The 26,044-nt window shown below is 40.3% G+C and overlaps 1 protein-coding gene across 1 annotated transcript in view; it reads left to right on the top strand.

The window, feature by feature from the left end:
• Positions 1-26,044, top strand: part of thada (THADA armadillo repeat containing) — a 72,061-nt gene that overhangs the window by 24,820 nt on the left and 21,197 nt on the right. Inside the window, exons 27-29 of the mRNA XM_079472320.1 lie at positions 4,787-4,876; positions 7,018-7,149; positions 19,859-20,027. Coding sequence (XP_079328446.1) covers positions 4,787-4,876; positions 7,018-7,149; positions 19,859-20,027 — 391 coding nt within the window. The remainder of the gene's footprint in view (positions 1-4,786; positions 4,877-7,017; positions 7,150-19,858; positions 20,028-26,044) is intronic.

The raw sequence follows: 26,044 nt of genomic DNA, 5'->3' as shown, positions 1-26,044 counted from the left end.
AAAGCAGGGTTTTGTCAAGCTTAACTGTAACCACATTTGCCCATGTCAGAGCTTGTGTGTGTTGCTAGCATGCGGGAAGGGTGACAGATGTGGATGACCTGCCTTGTTGCCATGACTGCACCCTGGCCTAAGTTCAGACCAGACTGTGCACATTAGTGGTTGAAACAGGATGTGGTGTGTTTTTTACGTCGCTGAAGTTACAACATGTGTGTTTTAAATATTGGCTCTTGAGCTAAAGTTAGTCCTGTATAGGCTGCTTCAGTTAGACATGAAAAAAAAACTTTTATTAGATGGTCCATCGCAAACATAGAGGCTAGGTTAAATATAGCATGTTTATGCGTGTCTCACACACGCATACACTTTCACCGTCTGCCCTTCCACCTCTTAACACATACACATTTGTCTTTGAGCAAGATTCCCATGGTTTATTCCAGCCACGGCGCTTTCTAAGGAATAAACAAACACGGCCCCCGAGCTGTGTGTCCCCGCTGCGCTCCATCAGAGGCTCAGCTAATGAGAGCTTTATAGAGCTGTAAAGAGCTGAGGCTTTAGGAAGTGGTTTGCAAACCAGACCTTTAAATGTTGCCGTGTTTTACCCCTCCTTCTCTATTTTCCTCCTCTGTTTCTGTCGGACAAGATTTGTCTCTCCTTTTCTGTCCTTGTGTCACAAACACTCAAAACCTCGTGAGGTAGCATTTCATGACACCTCAGACATGTTCTTTACACAAAATGGTATGACTATTATTTAGATTTCCTTGCATTAATCTTTCATCAGTACGTGTGTTTCTCCCTGAGAATGAACCATTCTAGATATCGCCTTTTGGATAAATAGTTAAGCCTTAAGTATTTTTCAATTTACACAAGCAAAGTATAATTCATTTGACTTGTTTGCGAACGCAGGTGTTCAAAGCATGTACAATGCAACAAAATGCAATACCTATCCTGGCCTACAGGGGTCTGTAAGGTGCAGATAAGCATGTCTAAAAGAGTACGTATGGAGTGTCCAACAACAAGTTTATGTACAAACAAGGCGTAAAAACACTATTATGTCCTAAAAATAGGCAGTTATTCCCTAATTAGTTAGGCACTAATCCCCTCCTATCCGTGAGCCTAGTGTCATGTGATTGGTCAGATGGTGTAGTGTATTGTGATTGGTCAAAGGCGTTCATCATGTGTCTCAAACAGAACGCCTATCATCATTACGGGAGTCAGCTGTGATTGGTCAAACACGTTCATCATGGGTTGCAAACGGAACGCCTATCATCATTACGGGAGTCAGCTGTGATTGGTCAAACACGTTCATCATGTGTCTCAAACAGAACGCCTATCATCATTACGGGAGTCAGCTGTGATTGGTCAAACACGTTCATCATGTGTCTCAAACAGAACGCCTATCATCATTACGGGAGTCAGCTGTGATTGGTCAAACACGTTCATCATGGGTTGCAAATGGAACGCCTATCATCATTACGGGAGTCAGCTGTGATTGGTCAAACACGTTCATCATGGGTTGCAAATGGAACGCCTATCATCATTACGGGAGTCAGCTGTGATTGGTCAAACGTGTTCATCATGTGTCGCAAATGGAACGCCTATCATCATTACGGGAGTCAGCTGTGATTGGTCAAACACGTTCATCATGTGTTGCAAACAGAACGCCTATCATCATTACGGGAGTCAGCTGTGATTGGTCAAACGTGTTCATCATGTGTCGCAAACAGAACGCCTATCATCATTACGGGAGTCAGCTGTGATTGGTCAAACGTGTTCATCATGTGTCGCAAATGGAACGCCTATCATCATTACGGGACTCGGCTGTGATTGGTCAAACGTGTTCATCATGTGTTGCAAACAGAACGCCTATCATCATTACGGGAGTCAGCTGTGATTGGTCAAACGTGTTCATCATGTGTCGCAAACAGAACGCCTATCATCATTACGGGAGTCAGCTGTGATTGGTCAAACGTGTTCATCATGTGTCGCAAACAGAACGCCTATCATCATTACGGGAGTCAGCTGTGATTGGTCAAACGTGTTCATCATGTGTCGCAAACAGAACGCCTATCATCATTACGGGAGTCAGCTGTGATTGGTCAAAGGTGTTCATCATGGGTTGCAAACGGAACGCCTATCATCATTACGGGACTCAGCTGTGATTGGTCAAACGTGTTCATCATGTGTTGCAAACAGAACGCCTATCATCATTACGGGAGTCAGCTGTGATTGGTCAAACGTGTTCATCATGTGTCGCAAACAGAACGCCTATCATCATTACGGGAGTCAGCTGTGATTGGTCAAACGTGTTCATCATGTGTCGCAAACAGAACGCCTATCAACATTACTGGAGTCAGCTGTGATTGATCAAACTGTAGGCCTAATACCATAGAAATAATGAACATTTTAACGTTAGTGTTATATGCATTAGCTAAAAACAGACATAACATTTACATTTAGTCATTTAGCAGACGCTTTTATCCAAAGCGATTTACAAAGAGTTCAGGGAGCAATAAGCGATATGTCATAAAAGAACAATAGTACATTAGGTGCTTATACAAAATTACTAGTTTCAACAAAAGCTAGACCAATACCTGTTGAGAGAAGAGGGTTAGTGTACTATTTTTTCATTTGTCTGTCAAGTGTTCACAAAAGAGGTGTGTTAAGTAGTTTTTTGAAGGTTGTAAGAGATGTGGTTGACCGGACCGCATTAGGAAGAATGTTCCACCAGGAAGAAGTTGTGGAGGACAATGAGTGAGAAAGGGATTTAATGCCCTTATGAGAAGGTATTACATGGCGCCCCTTGTTTGCTTAATGCAGGGTTCTTGATGGGGTGTAGGACGGTGTGAAAGTATGCCGGTGCAGATCCAGTTATAGTCCTGTAAGCAAGCATAAGTGACTTGAATCTGATACGGGCTTCAACCAGTAGCCAGTGGAGAGAGATGAAAAGGGGTGTCACATGAGCCCTTTTGGGCTGTTGGAAGACGAGGCGTGATTTGTGTACATAAGGTACACAAATATTTATTTAAGTTAAGACAAAAATAAATAGTCCCACTTTCAGGTAGTGATTCGGTGGAGCTAACAGTTCCAAATAAAGTTGGTATTTCCACCTCTTTCAAACATAGTCGTTTATCATATCCTGCAGGGAACGGGACAAGATTATTGAAGCAATCTTTAGTGAAATGACACGCGTACAGTAAAACCCTGGGGTTGTACTCCTTTGGTGTCATTTGAAAAATGAATTGTAACCATTGTTTCCTCAGATGTTCTTCCTTGGTAGTTTAAATAAGATGGACTTTGTTTCGCAACGTAGAACACATGTTCTAGACACACACACATCACGAACGGGCGACAGTTTTTGAGGAGGAGAGTGACGTTTTTGCGGCAATCCCAGCAAACGCAGGAGGGGACTATTTATATTGACGTAGATTTGTGGCGGTTAGTGACTCGGACTAGGTCATGTCTCGTTTGCGTGATTCGGAGTCGCCTCCCTTTTTTACAATTCAATAACTTTGTTATTCGTTTACCTTCAAACTTACAACTTGGCAGACTGCTTACTTTCAAACACTGCAACATATAGCACTGCATGAAATGTAATTTTCATGATCTAATGTTACTTACTCTTTAAAGGGATAGTTCACCCAAAAATGAAAATTCTGTCATTATTTACACAACCTCATGTCATTTCATACCTGTATACATTTTTATATTCTTTGTTCTGATACACAGAGAAAGATATTTGAAAGAATGTTAGCAGTTTTACATTCTGTGACATCATTAACTGCCATAGTAGGAAAAAGTCAATGATAGTCAAAGGTGCCCCAGAACTGTTTGAGTTCCCAAAATTTTCAAAATATCTCACTTTTTGAGAAACGGAACAAAAAAAATTACAATATTGTGTTACTGCGAATTGCAACCGACAGCTCATTCCACCCCACCCCTTCAAAGCACTACGGTGACTGACATGGAATGAAGATGTCGTCCCGTTTTTTTGCTTCTTTGGCGAAGCAGATTTATTTACGAAACACACCCTTTAGAGCAGTTTGTCCATTTAAGGCTACCGTAGAAACAACATAGTGAGTTCCATGTAAGGCGACCCGCAGTGTTTGTAGATAGAAATCGCTCATTCTAAGATAATAAAAACGTAACGCTTATTATGTATGGTCTTTACACACCTCTGAGCACATAGTTATGAATATTATATTGCATTTATGTCGATGGATCCTCCTTAATCTCACACACTGCACATTCTGTGCTTTGAAAGTCGCTTGCATTGCTGTCTATGGGCTAGTGTCGGAAAAATCCCGAACATCATATAATTTGCCTTGCGAAGGTGAACGGATGTCCTTGGCTTGTCGAATGACTTGAGAGTGAGTAATTCATGCCAGAATTAAACATTTTCGGTGCAGTTCCCCTTTAAGTCATTAATGAAAGTAACAATATGATTTTCCAATAGATCTTTTTGAGGAAGAAAACTAAAATGTTGCTTTTTTCCCCCATAGCTCTCAAATCTCGTTCACACCACAATTCAAAATGTACAAATGCGGCATTTGCTCATTTCATGTTCTTGCATGCTTCTGATGTTAATTTCTGCCAAACATCTGCTTTTGTATTTGATGTAAATGAGTCATACTGCTTTGAGTTGTTATTGTTTTTGATTTTGTAATTGATGTGTTCTTTGCAGTGTCAGCTGTTGGTGTGAGATTGCCTCATTCATTTGTGACGCATTCGAACTGATTGAGCAATCCTTTACATAGCGTTACCATCATCTCTCGCTTTTTTCTCTCAACAGAATGACAGGCCGAGAGTTTTTCACCCGATTCCCTGCACTCTATCCTTTCCTCCTCAGTCAACTACAGGAAGCCGCAGTATCAGTAAACAGGTGAGAAAAACCTCCCAGATCATCGCGAGGCGCTACAATTTGTGTGCGATTTGTGTCGGATGTTGTTAAACCTCTGAAGGATGCCAGGGTTCGCTAAATAGACCCAGTTCTTCACCACTCTCAAGTTCTCTGGGGGCCATATTTCAAGTTCTTTAAGTGGCTCATCAGGCCTCTTTAGACCTATTAAGCACGCCTGACCACACCGATGAACAGATTCCTCACTGAGATGCCACGGATAAAGAAACTGTGTGTTGGATACAAACCGAACTCTTCGGCGACTGTGAGAACATGTTGCTCTCTTGTCTCCCCCATTTAATTTCTCCACAGACTGATGCTCGTCGCTCATCCAAATAGCACTCACGTTGCGAAATCGTCCCACGAGCATGTATTATCTTAATATGTATCAAATTATTTTAATGCCTTTTCAGTCTGGCGTTCTCTTCGTTTTAGCACAGAGGGGTCTGACTCTTTCCCACGACCCCGGTCTTGATGCTCGCTTGCCAAGACAGCCGAACTTCGCAATACTCGTATATTATATCGCCGGTTATCATTTCGCACACAAAATAAGAATTGGAAAGAAACACAAGGAGGTTTAAAAATCATCAGCTTCCTTGCGCCACCCATCTTTATTTAATATGAAAAGAGCATCATGGGATATGGTTAATATGATGCAATTGAATGTGATTGAGGGTTTTTTCTCTTGGAAGTTCAATCCAGAACTTTTTTTAAATCTGGGAAGCAGGTTGTAGAAAGAATGCAAGCTGAAATACAGTTCATCTGCTTTGGGCAATATGTAAACCGCGATATGAAAATTGTATGAGCGCCGTGTCCATGAATAAAATCGTGATAAATGATTGGCCCCAGCTTGATGAAAAGATTCTCTTGGTTTGCTCCAGCACTTTCCTAATCTAATTTTTTCCAGTCTTATCATCTCTTCACCTTCACAGAATTCTTTTTTCTTTTCTTTTCTATTCCTCTGACTTGCTGTTTTTCATTGGTTCACGTCTGCACTCCCCCAAGTTTTCATGCTTTCTCCTGAATGTGCCTGAGGCTTGATGCTTCAGTCTCCCTGTGGTTTATGATGATCTCAGGGTCTTGGCTGTCCCGCACTGCCTGACTGAAATCGGACTCTAAATGCATTACCCGGGCCCTGATTAGCATGATAGCATTTCCTGCACTCTGGCCCGGGGTCTGCAGGCTCCGGGGACTCAATGGAAAAGAGATCGGCCATGTTTGATGTAATAATGACAAGCGTGTCCACAGCTGGCAGCGGTGGTGGGGAAAACTGACGGCCTATAGAAAACAACAGATTTCGTCCCTCTCAGAATAAAAGAAAGATATGAGTAATTTACATTTGCGTGTGCATTTTATTTGCTCTGGTGAAAGTGTCTTTTCTCTGGACTCTGGTCTTTGGGTTTGTTATGGTGAACATGCATTCTTATCTTGTGTTTAGTTTTAGTCGCTGAATGTGTGCTGCCCATACTACATCTCTGCCAGCTCTGTTCGCAGTACAAATTTAAGAAACTGCACGCCAGTCACAGATAGAAGCTAGTAAAAAATAGGTGAACAGTTAAAAGTCCAGTCTTTGAAATTTAGCAGCATCTAGTGGTGAGGGTGCAAATTGCAACCAATGGCTCACTTCACCCCTCGGAGCACTACGATGGCTGACACAGAACTAAGATGTCATGACGTTTTCCGTTCTTAGCCGAAGGAGATAATGTATTTACGAGACGTACTCTGAGCTGTTTGTCCGTTAAGGGCTACTGTAGAAACAACATGGTGAATTCCATGTAAGGTGACCCGCGGTGTATGTAGATACAAATAAATAGCTTATACTAAGGTAAACATAACGCTTCATTAGGTTAGGTCTTTATACACCTCTGAATACATTGTTATTTATATTGTCTGTCAATGGGGTTTATGCACGCGGGACTTCCGCAGTTAATGCAGAGGGTTCTTCCTGTGAAACGTGGATGTTACTCGTGCATTTAGCCCATAGAGCCCCCCAAAAAATGACATATTGGTCCTTTGATGTTTCAAACCGAGATGGCGATAGAGATGGAAAAGTTAAAGATTGCAGCTTTGCATAACTACTTTCTCTATTCATAATAATATGTTTTGTATTTTTCTCTTTCATTTAGTGATCCAGGGCAGGTAAAGCTGCACCCCAGTCTGTTCTTGTTATTGTTGGTCTTGGGTCGTCTCTACCCGTCCCCTATGGATGGCTCGTCTTCCCCTCTGGGCCTAGCTCCGTTTATGCCCTTAATTATTAGGTAAGTGTATTTTCAAATTATCTGAGAATTTATTACAACACAGTTAAGACAATAGAAGTGATGCAGGGAACGTCCATTAAATATAACTTTTATCTTGGTCTCACAGACTGCTCCCTGCGCACATCCCCTCATCCTTCAGCTCAGAAAATCCATTCATGCTGTAGATTTATTCCCCTACCTTGATGTTTTTTCTTTCTCTTGCCATTTTTAAGATGCACGGTGCCAAGAATCTGTTGCTGCTGCCGTTCACACATGTTTGTCACTGCTTAGGCGGAAAATAAGAAAAATATTATTGGAACACATTCTACATGCACCTGTAATGGCATCCAAACATGGATGTGGCGTTATGTGCGCGCGCGCACACACACACGCACGCACAGTAAGGGAATAGGCCTCGGTTGTGATGTGAGAGCCAGGAGTAATCCATTTCCACTCCCCTTTCTGTGACACAGAACACTGTGTTCCTCCAGCTAGGGAGCAATATGTCTAATCAGATGACAGAAACAAAAGCAGGATGGTGTTTATTTTGGCCTAGAATAAGGGAGGAGAAAACTTACTTCTGCTCTTGATAGCACGGCTCCTGTCTCAGTGGATGCTTGCCACACATGGACCTGTGCAGTTGGAAATTCACAATTTAAAGACATACTCTTATGCTGCCTTCACATGCTCTCCGAATTATCATAAATACGAGTTTCCGAGTTCAAAATTGCACATGAACACCCTCTGATGTCGTGTTTCCAACTGGGAAGTTGGGAAATCATTTTGATACCCGAGTTCCCGAGATGGAGAAGTGTCAACATCCGCCTCAGTCAACATGGTGGATGGGAGGAGGATTTCTGCTGTGACACACATGATTTATTCGATTTTCCGCTACAGCTTCATTGTCTTGTCTTGTTGTTAAATTAGTACATATTTACATATGAATAACCATTTGAAGCCAACTTTGTTTTATACATCTGCGAAAATAGCACGTATTTCACCAATATTACAGAAGGATGTACGGTTGAAAACTATTACCATATGACATTTTAACAAGACACACGCAAGCATGAATCTGGCATCCTCCGTTCTTTCCAACAACAAAGCACCTGAACACAACCAGCTCGGAATCATCAGAAGTGGGAATTATCAAATCTCTGAGAGCACGTGAAGGCAGCATTAACATCTTGAATTACTTTCCTTCTTAAATCAAGATGCATTTATTCGACAAATTTTTGATGGTTTTAGTAAAAAACGAGACAAATAAGCTTTGTGTAGCCGTGTTCACACTTGACTTGCCTAGTTAGGGTTAGGTTAGTCAGCTTTATTTATATAGCGCTTTTTACAATTTACAAAAAACCTCAGAGGGAAACCAGGCCTGACCAGGGGATTCCAGTTCCCCTCTGGTAAAAGCTGCAGCCTCTGCACAAGCTCGACAGTGCGCGCACAACAAGGCAAAATAAACAAAGTTAGATTATCATTAATAATCTAATAGCGACTGAAGTTTTGTAGAGTCGCAACGTCCTTTGTCCAGCTCTATCATCACAGCATTTGTCAGGTCTGGGCATGGATTGCGCCCTGCCCGCTCTGGTAACCTTGGAACAATGAGACAAGACTGGCTGAGAGTAGAGGACTGTTCTGAACTCTTTGATGCAACAATTCTATATGAATTATAAACCGAGAGCGTCTGTGCAATATCCACTTATATATGTAAAAACGACAATACTAATTTCTCACTAGAAATGCAATCAGAAGTTATTGAAAGGAAAAATTAAACTTACATTTATGCAAAAGTTTGCTCCAGCGGGCGCTTCGGCCGCTAATAGGTTTTTTCCAGCTTGAGCCTTCTCGACCAATCACGTTCCTCGCATTTTGTCATGGAAACGACAGGTCTCTGTCTTTGGTTCGCTGTGAAAAAAGGTGTTTGAGGTAGGACGTTTTTTCTCAACCTCAAAAGACGCTCTGAGCTGCTGAAAAAGTCACTGGCGCTGGCGTTTAAAAAAGCACTCAGGACATTGGTGGAAAATACGGTTCCTTCCATAGGATTATAATAAAAAAGTCAAGTGTGAACATGGCCTAAGAATTGTCTTTTTCACATGAGAGGCCTTCATCAGCACTTAGATTGACATGATAGCAAAGTTGTTTAACTATTGCGGTTTTAGCCGGACGCTCAGTCTCTTCAAGTGGAAGAGAAACTCTGTTCAGATAAGCGTTTCATAATTTCTTTTAGCTTCATCAGTTCAGCACATTACTGGATGCTCACTAGAACGTTCTGTACAGGTGTGTGTACGCATAAAACTACCGCCAGTGACCAAAAGCCTTGGACTGGCCCCAGTTTTTATTCCATGACATTTTTCTGCTCTCTGCCGGGCCGTGCGTATGCCAGGAACGTTCTGTACACCAACACACCCTTGGAGCCAGATAGGCGTTAAGAGTTTTTTCTGCTAACACGGAGAGACACTTTTCTTATCTGTATCTTTTTGTGGATAATTGATTTAGTGAAAGTGGTGTTTGTATCTTTTCTGTGTAAATCGTTGCCGTTGTGTGTTTTAATACCTTAGTAGTAGCACACGTGTGTTTTGACCCTCGTGTGCGTTTAGTGTTCATCTGGTACAGAGAAGGGGTGTGTGGGGGCTAGAGATGGATCCGTTCAAGGCCTCGGGGCAGGAACACAGATAACACACAGCAGAAAGGACCGGGTCATGATGTCAAATAGAACTTGCTACCTTGCATTAGCTAATAGGCCTACCTTTCAATTCTCAGACACCATTAAAATATTCTCAAACTACACTAGCAGATGAGAAAAGATCTTGGCTTTTCTGAAACAAATTCTAGATCAGAGGATATTAGCTTATTAGGTATTTAAATAAAATCGGTTTATGGGCCCACTGTAAAAACAAAGTAGGCCAGAAACAGATTTCCAGAAAATATTTGTTTAAAATGCAGCAAATACAGCTTTTACAGTAGCACTTACAGTTCTTAATTGTATACAGTGGGGCAAATAAGTATTTGATGCACTGCCAATTTTTCAAGTTTTCCCACTTACAAAGAGTACGTTTTTTTCCATCGTAGGTACACCTCAACTGTGAGAGACAGAATGTAAATAAATCCAGAAAATCACATTGTAGGATTAATAAATAATTAACTTCCATTTTATTGCATGAAATAAGTATTTGATACAATAGAAAAATAGAGCTTAATATTTGGTACAGAAACCTTTGTTTACAATTACAGAAGTCAGACGTTTCCTGTAGTTCTTGACCAGGTTTGCTGCAGCAGGGATTTTGGCCCACTCCTCCATACGGGTCTTCTCCAGATGTTTCAGTTTTTGGGGCTGTCACCGGGCAACACCAAGTTTCACCTCCCTCCAACGATTTTCTATTGGGTTCAGGTCTGGAGACTGGCTAGGCCACTCCAGGACCTTGAAATGCTTCTTACGGAGCCACTCCTTTGTTGCCCTGGCTGTGTGTTTGGGGTCATTGTCATGCTGGAAAACCCAGCCACGACCCATCTTCAATGCTCCTACAGAGGGAAGGAGGTTGTTGCCCAAAATCTCGCGAAACATGGACCCATCCATCCTCTTCTCAATACGGTTCAGTCGTCCTGTCCCCTTTGCAGAAAGCACCCTCAAAGCATGATGTTTCCACCCCCATTCTTCACGGTTGGGATGGTGTTCTTGGGATGGTACTCATCCTTCTTTTTCCTCCAAACACTGCGAGTGGAGTTTAAACCAAAAAGTTATATTTTGGTCTCATCCGACCACAAGACATTCTCCCATGCCTCCCATGGTCTTTGGCAAACTTCAGACGAGCCTGGACATGTGCTGGCATGAGCACTGAGACTTTTTGCGCGCTGCAGCAATTGAATTGAAGTGTGTTACTACCAATGGTAAATGTTGAGAATGGAGTCTGATTGATTGAGTGTGTTGACAGGTGTCTTTTATACAGGTAACGATTCAAACATGTGCAATTAATACAGGTAATGAGTGGAGGACAGGTGGGCCTCTTAAAGACAAACTAACAGGTCTATGAGAGACAGAATTCCTGCTGGTTGGTAGGTGTTCAAATACTTGTTTCTGGCAATATAATGGAAATTGATTATTTGATTTTCTGGATCTTTTTACATTCTGTCTCTCACAATTGAGGTGTACCTACGATGAAAATGACACATCTCTCCATTCTTTGTAAGTTGGAAAATTTGAAAAATCTGCAGTGAATCAAATACTTATTTGTCCCACTGTATTTCATAGCAAAGTTTTGTATATTATTCAGTTTTCAACTCTGTTTTTCATTAGCACGCACCTACCATATATATATATGGTGGTACCTCCCGGATAAGTATGATTCGTTTCATCAATTGGTTTATTGTTCCTTGTTCCTTCCTGAGTTATATTGTCCAGAATCGTCTGACCTCCTGTCAGACCCAAGACTCATCCGAAAACAAGGCTTCTGCCGCCGGGGTTATCCTATCCAAACGTCCCATTTCTAATCTTCCTTTTCTATCCAAAATTGTTGAGCGGATTGTGTCGTCTCAACTGCATACCCACCTCACATTAAATACATTATTAAAGCCTTTTCAATCTGGCTTTTGAAAAATTTCACCGCAGAAAAGCGCCATTGGTGACGGTAATTATTGACTTGTTACTTGCTGCTGACTCTGGTCACCTGTCAATTTGAATTATTCTCGATCTCAGTGCATGGGGTTCCTCAGGGATCAACTCTCAGTCCATTACTTTTTACTTTTCCTCTAGGTAATCTTCTCAAAGCTTTTGGTCTTAAGTTTCATTTTTATGCAGATGACACAGAGATTTATATTCACTCTAAACCAGGTGACTACACAGCAGTGGCCTTCCTTGAACAATGCGTTTCAGAGATAAAAGCATGAATGGCACAACATTTCCTTTGCCTTAACAGCGAAAAAAGACAGAGGTTAAGCTTATTGGAGCAACTCACATATGACGTAAAGATGGTTCCTTTACACTTACTATAGATGGCTAAACAAAATTGAAGAATTTGAGTGACTTATTTGATTCTCATTTAACATTTGACCCTCATGTACAGAACAATGTCAAAACATCATCGTCAAATGCTTTCCTTCACTGTGGCAGAAAAACTGCACAGGTTTTGCACAACTGGAGAATGAGCAATTCATGACAGAATTTTATTATTGGGTGAACTATCCCTTTAAACAAAACCAAAGTGTAACGTAAAACTCCCTAATCTACACAACTGGTACAAAAAACACAATTCCCTCAAGTGTGAAATCATAAAGGGTTCTGATATTTTACCATAGAAGTACTTTGTATAGTTTTATTGAATATTATAATGTTCCCGCAGTGTGATATTGTTTTCTAACCATTCAAGAAGACTTTTAAAGACCTCCGGGATGGATTGATCATTAAAGAGATGGAGAGAGAGAGAGAGAGAGAGAGAGAGAGAGAGAGAGATCTAAGGCAATGGAGCTGAATGTTTCTCATGCAGGGTTAAGGGACTGCTGGATTAGGAGCTGTCTGGTTCTTGTCAGTGGAAGTATGCAAGCCCATTCACCCAAATGAAGTCCACATGTAGAGATGTTAAATATAGCTGCTGCAGACCCCTCTACTCCACATCTGTACACGTGTGTGTGTCTGAAGCACTGCTGTCCGGCAACAAATAAGTTCAGAAGATTTCACGTTGCTTGTTTATCAATGGGCCTGCTTGACATATTTGAAAACCCATGGATGTTTACCTGAGAAGACTGATTTCAGTCCGCGTTTCATTCTTCATGCAGAATTGTTTTCATTAGTTGAGGTTGGCAGTGTTGATAGCGATTATCAATCCTAGCGATCTGATCTCACAATATTTGTATTGTGTGGGGAAATCTTGAAAGCCTTGTCCTTATGTCAGAGCTAGATTTGTTAAGCTTTGAAGGATTTAAGAAAATGGGTTTTACCACGACAAGCCATTTTCTGTTATCCAAGACCATAAGCGAATACGGGCGCATTTGATTTCTGCAGAACTTTTAAGAGCCATCTGCTAACATTTTTGCACGCTCTGCAAGCAAGAGACTAAAACATTATGTCCTTCAGATTCCCTGTTGGAAAAAGCAGGTCACAACAGATTAAGGTGTTCAAGCTTGTTTATGTTACATGGTAGCTGTATCTGATGATGCGCAAGTTCATAAAAAACTTGACCGAGATGTTCTGTCCGGTCTGTTGATAAATATGTTAATCATTGTTCAAGTTAAAGAATACATATGCCAGTGGCAACCCTTTTGGTGTACATATGAAATAGAGATGTGATCTTTTGGATTGAGGGGGTGTGAAAGTGATTTATTTAGTTTTAAACAAATTCATTTAGAGGATCACTAAAGGTAATGTTGACCCATAAGAAGAAATCACGAATCACTTTAATATCTCAGATTAAGAGTGCGTTTACACGATAAAAAACGGGAAAGTTTTTCATTTGCGTTTTTGAAAGGTTTCACGCAAACATCTGTGAAAATGAATAAAAACAATGTATCATGCATGCCAGACCAGTGGATGGCACATCCGCGTACACGGTTTTATTCATTTAATACACTTTGTCGGGGTGTATGTGTGTTTGTAGTAGTGTGCATATAAATACGACTTCTCCTCTGCAATAGTGGTGCAGTAAATCTACTTTTTGCTTGAGAAATGATAATAAGTATGTCATGCGGCACAAACATGCAGCATGGTTATTGTTTGCCGAATACTCGCCCATGCCTACAGACTGAACGCGTAATACACATACCATGTTTTTGGAAAGCCTTCAGAGTTTACACGGAAACAATAATGCCGTTGTTTTCAAAGATGTGCACTTTGAGAGCGGTTTTCAAAAGTTAGCGTTTTCAGTCCCTCAAAACAAAGTATTCCGTGTAAATGAACATAGAAAACGCGTTAAAAAAATCTGTTTTTTGTTCAAATCGGTCTTGTGTAAACGTCCTCTCAAATGTAAACATTTGCCTACTGTAAGTCTCATGCATCTCAGTTACATGTATTTCTCCTGAGAAAAAGAACCAGAAATCTCCGAGTTTTAAAATAGATATCTACAATGTCTCAAACTGACCTCAGATTTGTGAAGTCAAAAGAATGTATTATTCAAGGTCTCAATACTGTCTTAACAGTTTTCTTGTTTCATATTTTGTAGGAACCTTTAGGAAAAACGCCTGAGACCAAGGTGAAACTTTAATGTAAACGAGATCTCCATCATATGACTTATGGAATGGCAACGTCAAACGAATAAACTCTGGAAGCAGTTCACAGAATATAGCACCCATTGTGAAGATACAATCTAAGGGCAGATAGCTTTCAGGTTGACTGTTCCAGTAAGGAAGCATATTACAGATGCGATAAATGTTGTTTTCAAGGAGCATTCTGAGGTGTTCAGGTTGGTGATGTAGTCAGAGGAAAGTCTGGCGATTCAGGTCAGATGGGTTGTTTGTGTAACTGTAAAATCATTATTGGTGATACGATTATTGGAATCAGCCTGAAGGCATTGAGCAAACTTCTTTCTGTTCAGTGAACGGTTACTTCTGTTGTCAGAATTCTATTTCTGTTAAACGCTTCATTTATAAATGTAGGGAGAGGCCGTGGATGCTTCAGGCGTATATCTCTGCAATAACACACTCCACTCAAACGTGATGACAGGTTTGATCTTTCAGCTTCACCTGATTGATACCTGATGTGCCTGTGGCTGAAAGCGCGAGGAGCCTCCCATAAGGTGCGGCGACTAATGTTGGTGGTGTCTTTAATTTCAGAATAGGTTTTCATCTGTGAGGCAATAAATTCCTTGAATTTACCATGCAAATAAAACAAAATTTCTCAAAAGGGGTTCGACATCAGCTGACATCGACGACGTTCTGAGTGCATAAGGGTCTTAGGGGGTATTTGTGGGTTCCTGCATTACATTATGAATTTAATATAATTTCCGAGACAGGGTATTCGTCAAACGTTACAAAACCAAGAGAAAAGCAGGTCTTTCCGATCTTTTTTTAAAGGCATTTTGAATAAAACAGCTCTTTAAAGTCCCAGTGAAATAAAAATAAAAAATGACATTGCCAAATTTTTTATGAAATATTGCATTGTTTTTTGTAAATAGTTTATCAGTGTGGTTCATTGGCCTCATAATCTTTAGGTAAAATCTGAAAATGCAACGAATATCCACCTTAAGGCTTAAATACACTCCAAGACTTTTGCTCAGATTTTGTCCAGATTTTCAGTCTGGACTTGTTGCAGCAAGTCTGTGCCAGTCTGCAGATTTTAGCAGTTAATGTGTTTCTATCTGAAACTTACCGTGGCCGAGAAGTGCAAAACAAAACAAGTAGCAAAACTAAAAACAAATCTAGAATCAAAATAAAAATCTGAAATCTGAAAACGCGATATCAAATCTGAATCTCAACCCTAATCAGACACTGCATAAGGTTTATGCCCATGTTACAAGTTGACATCCCCATTTTTAGTGTATCTCTGTGCCAGCTATACAGCGCCACATACTGGTCTGGCATGTATATTTCATCGTTTTGAGTCGGTTTCTGTGGTTTCATGTGTAAGCAGATATTTCTTCGGACGACGCCGTGTTAAAGAGGAATAAAAAGATAGAGAAAGCTTTGGTTTCACGTGGATGTGGCCTTAAACGTGCATTGGAGAAATATACACACTGTTATGTAACGGACTGATGAACCCATTTGAAGAACATTTTTAACAGAACACTAAGAATAATCATATGCACGTACCACATCAGTCACATGATATCGCAGAACATATAAACATGCGCAATAACATAACCCGTGACTGTTTTAAGAACTTGCAAAGAACACATTCCTTAAGACTGCTATTGGTTAAACATATAGATAGGGTTCCCAGGAACGAACGTCTGGAGGTGAATGTGTGGGATGATGGGACCTTGGTATAACAGGTTGTGTCTTTCACAGTCTTTTGGTTTGTTGGTGAGAGTCTGTAGGTCCGGTCATCTCGGGTAGGGAATAAATATGTTCAAGAAGACTTAAGGACTTTGATTAACTCCAGGAGACCAATAACTCCAGCGTTATTGTGTCGACTACGAGACTTGAGATCAGTGACAGCTTTGAATTTCCGTCAGTCAAAGCTCAGGCTGTATCCAGTGCATGCACGTCTTCGTCAAGCACACTGGTCTTGGATTCAAGAGAAACAGTCTTTTGGATATGATCTGCCACTGTGGCTTACATTGTGGTCTGTCTTCGTCTCAAGTGTTGAGATGCTTGACTTTGATTTGGCGGAGAGGGCCTGTTGGTGATGCTTCAGAAGGTTAGCTAAGGCCGGCATTATGAGGTTGCTGCTTGTGTCAGGATCTATAGGATCTGCTTTTGTCTTCTTGCTTTTCGTGATCTTGTATACTCCAACGCATACTGTATGTATATAAAAGTGTTTAAAAAGATTAAATTAAAAGATATGATTCAAAACAGTATTACAACATACTTTACAGTAAATTGGTGGCTTTCATTTTTATTTATCATTATTTACTTAACGTTATCGCCAATAAATTATCATTAAATACATTTTACTGATCGGTATTTACTGTTATCGCCATTAAATTGGCATTAAATTGTAAACTGTATCAGAAAGGCTACGCTACTTTCCAAATAGTTGCTAAGTTTATTTCATTAAGGTGTTTTCTTACCGGTACGGCTTAGATGACCTCATCCAAATGGAAATACGTTTTAAGAGAATAAATCAGAAGAGAAACATATACGCGCTGATGAATCGTAGCCGGAGCGTATTCAAGTGATGTGGTCAATCCTGATTTCATGTTTATTTAGGCTGCTTTGAGCTGGATGTTCCACAAGGGAGAACAGCAAATCCAGCCCTTCCCACCTCGCTAAACATCATTAAATTTAGCATTTAAATGTCACGTATAGCTGCATGTTCAGAAAATGTCAGCTGTGTTTATACCGTCATGTACTTTCTGGAGCATGTGACAGAACTGCATGTGCTATTTCACTCACTTCTGTACACCTCAACAGCCAGAAGAACTCGAATAAACAGGATCTGTTAAGGCGCTCTCGCCAGGTGCTGTCCGACATGGCCTTGGCCCGTGTTGTTACGGAACCAGTCTAGATTTGTCCGGACCAGCAGACTGCCGAGGTAAACTGAAACACTGGGTTTAATAAGAGCCAGATGGTGTTGAGCTCCAATGGCGGGTCGAGACTGAGAAAGCCCCCTGGAGATGGCTAGCCTCAGACTGCCGTGTTTCTAAAATTACACTCTTCCAAACTGTCATTTCCTCTCCAAAGACTTTTAATGGGACAAATTAGCACTGATAGTTAACATGTGAGGCCCGAAAAGGGGAAGGGAAACTGCGGTGGTCATTAGATGGGAATATGCGTCTGTGTCAATGTTTTTGTGGCTTTGAAGTGTATCGTTACTGCTTTATTTACATTTGTAGAGCGAACACAACAGGTTAAGCTGGTTCGTCGTGTTTAGCGTTTTTTTAAACACAATGCTTCTCTGTGTGTGTTAGTCATGTGACTGCGTCTGTTGACAGTTGTCTGTTTTCTTGCGTTAATATGGACGTGGTGGAATTTAAACCAAGCAGGTGAGGGTTCATTCGTCCAGATGTCTGGTCAGGGCTTTTGGGTTATCTTTGTATTGTCTGTTTAACGTGGGTTATGTGCATTCACGCATCAATAGTCAATAGGGCAGATCATCAGACCTGTTGACACTGGGAGGCCCCACTTTATCTTTATATATTAAACTCTACCTGTGCCAAATCGGTTGTTAAACGTGTCACATGCATCTTAGTGCACTCCTTAGCTTTATGATATCTGACATAGCTCACGCCCATTTGTGGTGGTTCATGTGAGGTTATGAAAGTTGAACAGGTGAAATGGTGCATTCGGTCGCATTATGGATGGCCAAACTGTACCACTGTTCTTAATGCCATGAACTGACCCGTTGGTTTTGTATAAGCATTACAGATATATGGACACTGCGTGGCTGGTTTTGTCCCACAATTCCAAAAATCGAGTTTTCTTTTGTTTGTTTGTCATCAGCATGAAATAGGGCTGTTCAACGATTGTTTATTTCTAAATATTATACATTATGTCTTTGTATTGTGCATGTTAATGTTGTATGTATTAACACACACACATGTACATAAATATATTTAAGAAAAAGTTAATAAATGTTTCTACAAAATTTAAATTATTATTAATAAATATTAATTTATGCATGCACATCTTTACAAAATATAAACACGTATGTGTACGTGTATGGGTTTAATAATACAAACATGTATGTGCACGGTACACAAACATATGTTATGTGAAAATCTATATTTTTATTTTTTATGCAATTAATCGCGATTAATCGCATCCGGAATAAAAGTTTATTTTTAAATAATATACATTATGTCTGTCTATTGTGCATGTTAATTTTGTATTTATAAACACATTCATGTACATCCATATATTTAAGAAAAAGTTATAAAAGTGAATAAATGTTTATACATAATTTAAATTATTTAAGAATAAATATTAATATATACATGCACATCTTCACAAAATAAAAACACGTATGTGTTGTGTAAAAAAAAAACTTTTATTCTGGATGCAATTAATCGTTGCACAGTCCTAGCTTGAAAGTGTTTTTACATTAAATATGTCACACGTTTGTGTACCGGATTCAGTCAGAATATTGCAATGAAAAGTAACGTGGTATGGCTCAAAATAGTTCTTTAAAAATATGTCCCGTTGATTATTTTACATCTTTTTTAGTTTTTTGTTACATTTCTTTGCAATGTGCAGATACTCTGGAACTTGAAAAATGATCAGGTCATAGCGTGCAAAATCCCATAGTGACGTCTTCTAGGAACGGTACATGACTTCATTCATATAACTTTTATTTATGAAACAGATTTCATCAGTCTCTCAAGTTGTTGTTATTTTACAGATTTGTCTCTCAGTATCCGCACATCATTCTTGGTGTGAGGTCATTAGAGATGTGTTCTCTAGCGTCTGTCATTAGAAGCAGAGAACCGAAATCCATGTGCTGTCAGCAGAAATCTGTCAGGAGTTTTTCATGCTTGTACCTTTAGTTTATTTTTCATTTTTATCTGTTCATCTCTCAAACGTTCATTATTCCTTCGATCTGCAAACATGATTGCATTGGTCTACACTGTTTGTCTGTGTTTCTCCCTGTAATGCTCTCTTTGATAGATGGATATTTCACATCTCTGGAGCTTTTAGAAGATTTTCCAGAGCTTCTGAGAGTTGAGATGTAGTGATTGTAAACCTCACAGTGGTTCTGAAAATCTCCTGCCGGTGCTGTCTGATACAGAGTTCAGCCCAACTTCTAGCCTTCACCAACACACACATCTATGACACGCTTGCAAATGAAATATTATTTACACCATGAGTGACGACTGACAACAAAAAAACACAGTTTCACATTTCACCCTAATATCAACCAAAATGCTTCTCATTACATTCTCACTCTCATTACAGCAACGCAGGAAAACAACATACACATTTTTTATATAGTTTCTAATAATCATTCATTTCAGGTCGTCGTGTTTCATGTACTAACCTAGTTTTTGTAGGATTTGCTTAGGTACGGTTCTCTTAGCTACACAATATACATTTCGGCAAGCTGCTTCTCTGACCTCATTTCTACATCGTCGGGTAATCTAAATTGTAGAGATCAAGTGCATAAACTGTCATTGTGAACCTGTTTCCTCTTGTATTGTCTTTGTAGGTGCGGCCGCTCGGCTGTTTACCGAACACGTGAAATGGCTGCGAGAGCTGTGGTTCCTTTTGTTCTGGTGACCCAGGTTCCTTCCACCATCAAGATTCTTCTGGAGGAGCTGCCTCAGGAACCCGGACCAGGAGTCCAACAGAACCACATCCACGGGACACTGTTGCAGGTTTGTGAGTCCTCCGGAGTCACGTGATCTGCACATCAACCAGTTCACTATTTTATGAATATTGACACATTACATTATTCACTCCGTTATAGGCTTGTTTAGATCCAAATTACACGAAAGTATAAAACAGTTTCTGGTAGAGATGCACCAATATATCGGTCAGTATTCGGGATCAGCTGGTAAAAGACTTTTGTTTTCACACTGTCGGCCAATAGTATATATATCCTGTCGATCAAAAGAGTACAGGAAAATGCAAGGAATTTGTGCTCTGTATATAGAAAATGTTAAGAAACATCACCAGTTTGATGTTCAATATTAATAGTCATTATATTAATTAATAACGTTGAGAAAATCTTCATATCACTCCGAATAATCTGCAATCGGTAGAGAAATGTTCAGTCCATATCTAGTTTCTGGTTATGAAGCAAAACCTGTGCTGGGGTACAGATGCCACCCTAACTGTGTGTTCACACCAAGCGCGACTTGCGCGAATAAAACGCGCTATTCGCGAGTAGTTGGACGCTTGAATATTTGGATTTTACTCGCTTCATTCATGAAATTCGCGTCAAGGGAGTGGCTTCTGCCGGGCGGCTCTCGTCTAATTGCGAAATGGCGGACATGGATTTTGTTGAGAGGGTAGCTGCGCATTATGTGCTATGGAAGGCTGAGGATAGACATATAGACTCGTTCGGCGCCGTGTCTGGGTCCATCAAATCCTTCAGAGGCGCAGTCCTACATTGTTGTTTCAGAATTCTGCCTCCGCTCGATATGTCATAATCACGTCACCACTAGAGCAGGCTCCTGATTGGTTAACGCGGCGCGAATTTGCGCCAAAGTTGTCATAATTCTCGCCAAAGCTGTCTATCGTGTCTTTGCATTGACTTAACATGTAAATCACTCGCGCTTAACGCTTCATTCGCGCTTTGTGTGAACACACAGTAAGCCCCTCAAAGTTAACATTTATTGTTTATGTCAGGTAATAGTTTAGCATCCTATGGACTTCATTGACACATGAGTGAACATCACATAAGTGTGCCATTTGTTTGTAGCAAATTAGGTGAATGTTAGTGTAAATGACCTACATATTAATGTAGGACTAAAGATGCACAGTAATGGGAAAAGATGATTTGTGTGTTGTCCCGTTGTGGCTGTCCTATATCTGCAGTTGATGGGAAATAAAGTGTGTTGAGGAATGACTGACAGAGATTGAGATGGGAGAACTTCTGGTGCTTGATTTTGTTCGGAAATGTTTCAAGTCCTCATGTGAAATGCCTGACATCTGATACTTCAATTAATTCTTCATTTAAAAACTTCCTGTCTGTCTCTACCTAGCTGTCCTCTACCCCCCGCCATTCCAGTTTTTCCCCATCAGAGTGTATTTTACTTTAGAGGTCAAGTTTTGGGCATTATTGCATGTTTTTAAAGGGACAGTTCACCCAAAAATTGGAGGAATGCTTATAACAAAACAGATCTTGCCAACCGTTGAGTCCCATGGTAGGAAAAATTCAGTTGAACACAAAAGACGACGTTTTGAAAAATGTAGGACAGCAAACAGTTTTGGGGCTTACTTTTTCCTACTTTGGTAGTCAATGGGGGGCAAAATATGTTTGGTTACAAGCGGTCTTCCAAATATCGTTCATGTGTTCATCTTTCAACATTTCCTTTTTGCGTGAACTATCCCTTTAAACTTTTATCATACTTACACAAGTTATGTTGAGTATGTTTTGGCATATGGTTTGGATCTGTTATCCCACACGTCTATTCTGACTTAATCCTGTTTGTTCTGTTAAAGTGTGTAAACGTACGTTCAAAAAGATTATAGACACAAAAGAAAGATCTAGAGAGAGATTCACATCGAATCCTGTTTCCTGCATTTAACAGCCTGGTCACAATGGTTTGACTTCCGTCAATATGAAAATTATAAGTGTGTGTACGACGAGTAGGAACAGATAACACCAGATGATGAACATCATTTTGTGTCTGCGCGTATGTGTGGAGGAGTGTGTTTTAGATCAGCTGCTGATAGTATCACGATGTTTATTTTAATTGGAGATCTTCCCTCATGCTGGTATGTCACGTGAATACCTAAAACGCATGGATGGCTTGTGTATGTGTGGACGGAAGCATGCACAGAGAGAGGGACAAAGAGGTAAAACTGCTTGTACAGGGTGTTTCATACCCAAGTAAAATTGTAGGGTGATTTGAATGGTTCCTAGGGTGTTGCTATGCACTCGTGTTCCGGCTGGTTTCTACTATGTTGCTGTTCTATAGTCCAATGCAAAGACCAAGTCTATGGGGTTTTTGAATAATTTATTTCACAAATTATTGAAATACGAAGTCTCATTGCTTGGAAAAGTATGTAGTGTACGTAAAGTAAAAAATATCTTTATTTGAAGAGCAAATTGAGCTTTTGTTCTGCACATACATTGAACACTGTATAAAGATATGCTCAATAAGTCAATGTGCTCAATGTTAAAGGCATAGTTCACCCCAAAATGAATGCTCTGTCATCATTTACTCAGATTGTTCCTGAGCTGTATAAATGTCTTTGTTCTGCGGAACTAAATGGAAGATTTTTGGAAGATTGTCCATAACCAAACAGATCTCATCCCCCATTTACTGCCATAGTAGGGGAAATAAATAGTATGGAGTCACTATAGTCAATGGGAGATGAAATATGTTTGGTAACATTCTTCCAAATATCTTCCTTTGTGTTTATCAGAACAAAGAAATCCATACAGGTTTGGAATAATCGGAGGGTGAGTAAATGACAGAATCTGCATTTTGGGGTGAACTATTCCTTTAACTCATTTTCATTACTTAACTCGTCAAAAGAAATGAACCAATTAAAAACACTTTATAGAACTTCTCAGTTATAGTTTTTTAGAGTCGCCTTATATTCAGGTGACACTTTGATTTAACTTAAAAACTTTTGACAGGTGGCGGTTTGTTACAGTGAATGTAGTCTCAGCCTCAGACGTCACGCCCGCTGGTTGGCTAAACGTCTGATGTATAAGGCACACTTTTCTGGAAACACTTCAGCACGATCAAAGTCGTCATTTGGTTGAATTTCACAGGACTCTCACGGGGACGTGTGTGTCGTGTTCTTCAACGCTCCGCCTGAAAACAACACGGAAGCCGTCCGATCTAAGAAGTAAGCTGTTTACAACTGTTGCTATAAGAATTCATCACGATCGACTAAACGCTAAATTCTTAAAAGTATGCGAGGTTCACGGCATAAATGTATAATCATTTTCTTGCTGTTACATTTTTGCACGTTCGGGAAATTACACCGAGGCTCAAGACGAAACGTGATTGGTTGCTTTACCTGGCAGTCATATGGCCTCTTGGCCAGAGAAAGTGCCGATTAGTTCGGTCTGACTACGTGAGACAACAGTGAATGTAAAGTCTGAGAAATAGTAATAGTGATGTTTCGCAATTGCCTACAATGATTGATTTCAAATTCATCATCCATTGTTTGGACAAACAGGTAAATCCGTCTCACGCATTGGCTGAGCTAAAGTCAGGACGCTCCGAATCCATTAATGTTATGAAAGCACCACAGTGTTTACATTCTTCACGAGACATGTTAAGAAAGAGCATAGAGTTGTCTCTGGACATTAAACTACGATCGGAGAAAGAATTTTAACGTCAAAAAAATTGCCCACTTTGACTGTAATTGCATAAGTGATTAATCACTCTTTAACTTTCTTGTGGGCAACGGTGACCATTAGTAAATGTTACAGCGTGTTTTCTTTCAAAAAAAGAAAGTGAACAAGCAATACAAAAAACAGAGAGAACGTAGAGGAGGGGGGTGAGGAAAACAGGTTGCAGATGTTGTTGTTATAGTCCTGAAGTAAGGACTCATTGTTCTTCTGTTGAATCGGATATGTCCAGGCACACGTAAGAATAGCCTCAACGTATGTGCTTTTCACGCAGTTCAGGACGTAAAACCCGACCCGTGCACATTCTCGTGAAAGAACAGATTTTTGATACCGGGACAAAATGGAAAAGTGTGTCACGGGACAAAATGGAAAAGTGTGTCAGCACGGTGTTTCAAAGCGACAATTGATGACAAAACCAGCTCTGCTGAGTAAAACGCCTGAACCCTGCTGAGTTCACCCCAAAATCCCTGTTGACACAACTCACTGGTTCCCTTCAGAAGTCGACTAATGAGGGAAACAGATTGAGCTTCACTAACAGAACCTGACGCCTTTGCCCCGGCACTCAGCCATTCTCTACCGCTGCCGCTAACTCGCAATGCAACAGCTTTTTTTTGTACTCTGTAAGATTTGGACCCCATAGGGAAATAATCCACTGTGTGTGTACAAAACAAGATCTCGGAATGAAGACACAGTGTGCACATCAATGAACTTGGATGCACATGCAACACACACACACACACGCATACTCTAAAGGAAGTGTGCGCTTTTACATTTTTCTAAAAGCGATAGTTCACACAAAAATCATCATCAATCATTCACTCGCCCTCTTGCCATTTCAAACATGTATGACTTTCTTTCTTCTGCAGAACACAAAAGAAGATATTTAGAAGAATGTTGGTAACTGGCACCCATTGATTTGCATTGGTTTTGTCCATACAATAGAAGTGAATGGGTGGCGGCGCTATTCGCTCAACAACTTCCTTCGAAATATCTTCATTTGTGTTCTGCGAAAGAAAGACAATCCTAAAGGTTTGAATTGACAAGAGTGTGAGTAAATAAGGACAACATTTTTGGGTGAACTTTCACTTTTTCAAAGTGTTTTGAATTTTAAATTCAAATCCTGCCGTAAGTTGCACCTTTGTATTCGTCTCCTCAAAAGGCATTAGCTTGCTTTGTATTTTTGATCTCTGGCTGTTACTGTGTCATAGGTCAACATCTACAGTATCCAACACTGTACTCAGCATACTGGTGTTTGTGTCTCTTCTTAATGTGTCGTCTTTGTTTCTGTGTACACCCTGCTGAATTATGGACTTCAGTGGCGTGTTTATTTTTGACCTCGGCCGCTGCTGTCGGTTTGTGGTCGGTCACAAGTTGTGTAGTTCGTCACTATAAATATGTGCACTTCCCTCTGATGGAGCATGAGAGGCCGGCTGTCACGGGCCTTCACCCAGACGGAGTGGACAGGTCTGGGTAAGATGTGTGGGATACAGGGTGTGGGCCGCTTGTGTTGGGGGTGTCCGCAGCTGGAAGGCCAGACCTGGTATTTCATGGTCAAACTTGTTTTGCCCTGAGTTTCTCTCGGCTGGTGTGTAATGAGTGGCTTCCACATTGTGGCTGTAACCCTGTAAAGAGACTCTATTTCAGCACGGCCTATGCAGTGCATTACACTGTCTACTATTCATTCACTTTTTCAGACTACTCATTACATTTCTTATTCTGTCTCACGCTGATCTTTGTCTGATCTAACTGATTTTTCTGTCTGATCTCTATGATTTCTCTGTCTGATCTTTTTTTGACTTCTCTTTCTGATCTCTATGATTTATTTGTCTCGTCTCTATGATTTCTCTGTTTGATGTCTATCATCTCTCTGATTTCTCAGTCTGATCTCTGTGGTCAGCTGTGACCTGGTGGTTAGAGTGTTGGGCTTGTGGGCTGCCGGTTCTAATCTCAGTGCCAGCAGGTCATGACTGAAGTGCCCTTGAGCAAGACACCTTACCCCTGATTGCTCTGCAGTAATGTGCCACTGTATAAAAAAACTACTTGTAAGTCGCTTTGGATAAAAGCATCTGCCAAATGAATAAAAAGATCTCTCTGAATTCTCAGTCTGATCTCTTTGATTTCTCTGTATGATCTCTCTGAATTCTATGTTTGATCTCTCTGAATTATTTGTCTGATCTCTATGATTTCTCTTTCTGATCTCTATGATTTCTCTTTCTGATCTTTCTGATTTCTTTGTCTGATCTATATGATTTCTTTGTCTGATCTCTGATTTCTCAGTCTGATCTCTCTGAGTTCTTTGTCCAATCTCTGTCTGATCTCTCTGAATTCTATGTTTGATCTCTCTGAATTATT

The sequence above is a fragment of the Barbatula barbatula genome (assembly GCF_947034865.1).
Source record: "Barbatula barbatula genome assembly, chromosome: 14".
Taxonomy (NCBI): Eukaryota; Metazoa; Chordata; class Actinopteri; order Cypriniformes; family Nemacheilidae; genus Barbatula; species Barbatula barbatula.
The sequence above is the reverse complement of the archived record's forward strand: the minus strand, read 5'-3'. Positions and strand labels throughout refer to the sequence as shown.